Below are 3,593 nucleotides of genomic sequence, written 5' to 3'. Positions count from 1 at the left end.
GAGGGCAGGGCAGGAGTGTGGGGAGGGGAGAGCTGCCTGCAGCCTCGTGGAGCCCAGTGCCCAGGCTGGCAGTGAGCGCAGGCAGCGGCTGCGCAAGGCTGCAGCCTCTGCCGCGGTCTCCAGCTTCAGGCCTTGCTTCCTCTCGGCCGCCGACAGCCCCGGGGGGCTCTCACCAGGCAGCCGAGCCCCAGCAGCCCTTCCCAAGACCCAGCCACTGCCCAAAAGAGGCTGCACCCAGCTGTCTGCAGCACGTGCTTTATTGTGGGGCGCCCTCCCCTGCTCCAGCAGCAGCGCTGTCAGGCAGTCTCGCAGTGCTGGGTGGGGCATAGGGGAGGGTCCTGCCTACGGAGGGCGGAGGGATGAGGCCAGCAGCCACAAGTCGATTCTCACTCACCAGGAAGTTGAAGGTGGCGCAGGCGTTGGCCTATGAGAGGGCAGAGAGGGGTCAGGGGGGGCCCTGTTCCCAGCCTGCAGCTCCCTGGCTCCTGAGGCCTCCCCCGGCAGGGAGCATTAGGCCTTCCCGCTGCTGCAGTGCAGTGGCCACCGCAGCGCTGAGGGGACGCAGCTGCCTGCACAGGGGTGAGGGTGCGTCCCACCAGCCAGGGCTGCGCAGCGCTCTTGTACCCCCGTACCGTGTCCTGCACCTCCACTGCGATGCCCTGCTGCCGCACCTCGCTCAGGACAGCAGGGTCCACCTGCTCCATCCGGTCACCTGTGCCCAGCACCAGGATTTCTGCATGAAAGCAGCCAGTTAGCAGTGAGTGCCAGTGACAGGCCAGGCCGCAGGGTGGGGTGGGGTTAACACGTCTCCTCTCAGGGGAGAGAGGTCGCCAGTGGGATCCTGCAGGGCTCTGTGCTGGGGCTGCCCAAATTACCAAGGGCTGAGGCCAAGGGAGAGAAGCTGCAGAAAGCACCAAGGCCAGCAACTGGGCAAAATGAAACAGCAGAGGAACTTCAGTGCTGGCCAGCTCAAGGTGCTGCACAGGGGAAACAACTCGGGCACAGAGGCAGCGCCGAACTCGCTCTTATGACTTGGTCACCGACATCAGCACAGAGCTCTGAGAACGTCAGCTCCACGCACAACAGCTGCCAAAAAAAACCCACTAATGCATCCTGCACCGTTGGGAAGGGAACTGAAAACAAAAGGGAGGCCAAATCATGCTGCTGTGCAGACCTTGGGGCACCCGCATCTCAACACCTGTGCGCACATCTGGTCTCTGCCTCTCCAGGAAAGGTGGTAGAGGCTTAGACTCTACAGTTTGGAGATGGGGGGATATGATGGAGGCCTACACAAATCATGCAGGATGTGGACCAAATAAACAGGTTGCTGCTGTTCACCACATCCCAGAAGACTGGAACTAGGGGCACCTGCTGCCATGGGCAGGAGACAGCTTTAGCCTTAATGAGGGGAAGGACTTGTGGGAGGGCAACATGGCAGTGTGCAGGCAATCCACAAACTTTCTGGGGTGCTGGAGACAAGTTTCTGGTGCAAGTGTTGACGCAACCAACTAGGGGCCATGCTCTCCTTGAACTGCTGCTCACAAACAAGGAAGACTTGGTGGAGGATGTAGTAGTGGATGGGAACTTGGGCAGCAGCAACCACAAGATGACTGAGTTCAAGATCCTGAGGAAAGGAAGGATGGAGAGCAGCAGAGTAAGGACCCTGGACTTCAGAAAAGCAGAATTCAGCTTGCTCAGGGAACTCATGGGCAGGAGCCCTGGGAAGCCAAACTGAGGGGGAGAGGAGTCCAGGAGAGTTGGCTGGACTTCAAACAAGCCTTAGTGAAAGGGCAGGAAGAAACCATCCCAATGCACAGGAAGACTAGCAAGTATGGCAGAAGACCAGCTTGGCTTGGCAGGGAAGTCTTCAGTAACCTACATCTCAAAAAGGAAGCTTGTAAGTGGAAACTTGGACAAACAACTAGGAAGGAGTATAAAAACATTGCTCGGGCATGCAGAGATGAAGCCAGGAAGGCCAAGGTACAACTGGAGTTGCAGCTAGCAAGGGACGTGAAGGGTAAAAGAAAGATTTCTACAAGTAGGTTGGTAGCAAGAGGAGGATCAGGAAAAGTGTGGATCCCTTCCTGAATGGGGGAGGCAACCTGGTGACAGAGGATGCAGAAAAGGCTGAAATGCTCAATACCTTTTTTGCCCGTCTTCACTGGCAAGGTCAGGCCCCAGACTGCTGCACTGGGCAGCAAAGCCCGGGAAGGAGGTGAGCAGACCTCAGTGTTAAAAGATCAGGTTAGGGACTACCTAGAAAAGTTGGACGTGTCCATGGGTCTGGATGGGATGTACCCGAGAGTGCTGAGAGTTGGCTGATGTAACTGCACAGCCACTGGCCATCATCTTTGAAAATTCATGGCAACTGGGGGAGGTCCCAGTTGAATGGAAGAGGACAAACTTAGTGCCCATTTTTAAGGGAAAAGAGGATCCAGGGAACTACACCAAGAGCAAGTCATGCCTGACCCACCTGACTGCCTTCTATAATGAGGTGACTGGCTCTACGGATGCAGGGACACTGGTGAATGTGGTGTACCTTGATTTTAGCAAGGCTTTTGATACGGTCTCTCACAGCATTTTTACAAGCAAGCTGAGGAAGTACAGGCTGGATGAATGGACTGTACAGTGGACAGGAAGCTGGCTGCAGTGTAAATCAGGTTTAATGTCTAGTTGGCAGCTGGTATCAAATGGAGTGCCCCAGAGGTTGGTCCTGTGGCCGGTTTCATTTAATATCTTCATTAATGACCTAGAAGATAACAGAGTGAACCCTCAGCAGGTTTGCAGAGGGCACTAAGCTGGGGGTGTAGATATGCTGAAAGGTAGGGCTAGGATTCAGAGCTGGACAAATTGGGAGGATCGGGGCAAAAGAGATCTCCTGACGTTCAGTAAGGACATGTATAATGTCCTGCACTCAGGACAGAACAATCCCATGCAGCAGTACAGGCTGGGGGTTGACGGGCTGGGCAGCAGCTCTGCAGAAAAGCCAAGAAAGCTTCATAGACATGAGGGCTGGAAGGGACCTTGGGAGATCACCAAATCCAGTCCCCTGCCCCCAGGGCAAAATGGTTAGCGACATCCTGGGCTGCATTGGTAGGAGCACTGCCAGCACATCAAGAGAAGTGATTCTTCCCCTCTATTTGGCACTGGTGAGGCCACGTCTGGAGTCCTGTGCCCAGTTCTGGGCCCCCGCTACAGAACGGATGTGAACACATTGGAGAGAGTCCAGTGGAGAGCAGTGAAGGTGGTTGAGAGGCTGGGAGACAGGACTGGTGAGGAGAGGCGGAGGGAACTGGGCTGATTTAGTCTGCACAAGAGAAGACCGAGGGGGATTGAATAGCAGCCTTCACCTCCCTGCAGGGGGGCTGCAAAGAGGATGGAGCTGGACTGGTCTCAGCGGGGGCAGACAACAGGACAAGGAGCAATGGGCTCAAGTTGCAGCAAGGGAAGTTGAGGTTGCATATGTGGAAAAACTCTCTCAGGAGGAGCATAGTAAAGCACTGGAACAGGCTCCCCAGTGTGGTGGTGCAGTCTCCATCCTTAGAGGTGTTTAAGACCTGGGTAGACAAAGCCTTGGCTGGGACAATGTAGTT

The 3,593-nt window shown here is 55.7% G+C and overlaps 1 protein-coding gene across 1 annotated transcript in view; it reads right to left on the bottom strand.

Annotated features, from left to right (window-relative positions):
- Positions 1-241: 241 nt before the first annotated feature.
- Positions 242-3,593, bottom strand: part of NDUFAF3 (NADH:ubiquinone oxidoreductase complex assembly factor 3) — a 10,411-nt gene continuing 7,059 nt past the window's right edge. The window contains exons 2-3 of the mRNA XM_019504876.1: positions 633-733; positions 242-424 (exon numbers count right to left, since the gene is read on the bottom strand). Of these exons, the coding sequence (XP_019360421.1) occupies positions 257-424; positions 633-704 (240 nt within the window). The 5' untranslated portion in view covers positions 705-733 and the 3' untranslated portion in view covers positions 242-256. The remainder of the gene's footprint in view (positions 425-632; positions 734-3,593) is intronic.

Source organism: Gavialis gangeticus, unplaced genomic scaffold (assembly GCF_001723915.1).
Source record: "Gavialis gangeticus isolate Ggan-Ray unplaced genomic scaffold, GavGan_comp1, whole genome shotgun sequence".
NCBI classification, from domain to species: domain Eukaryota; kingdom Metazoa; phylum Chordata; order Crocodylia; family Gavialidae; genus Gavialis; species Gavialis gangeticus.
This window is presented reverse-complemented; position numbering and strand designations above follow the sequence as displayed.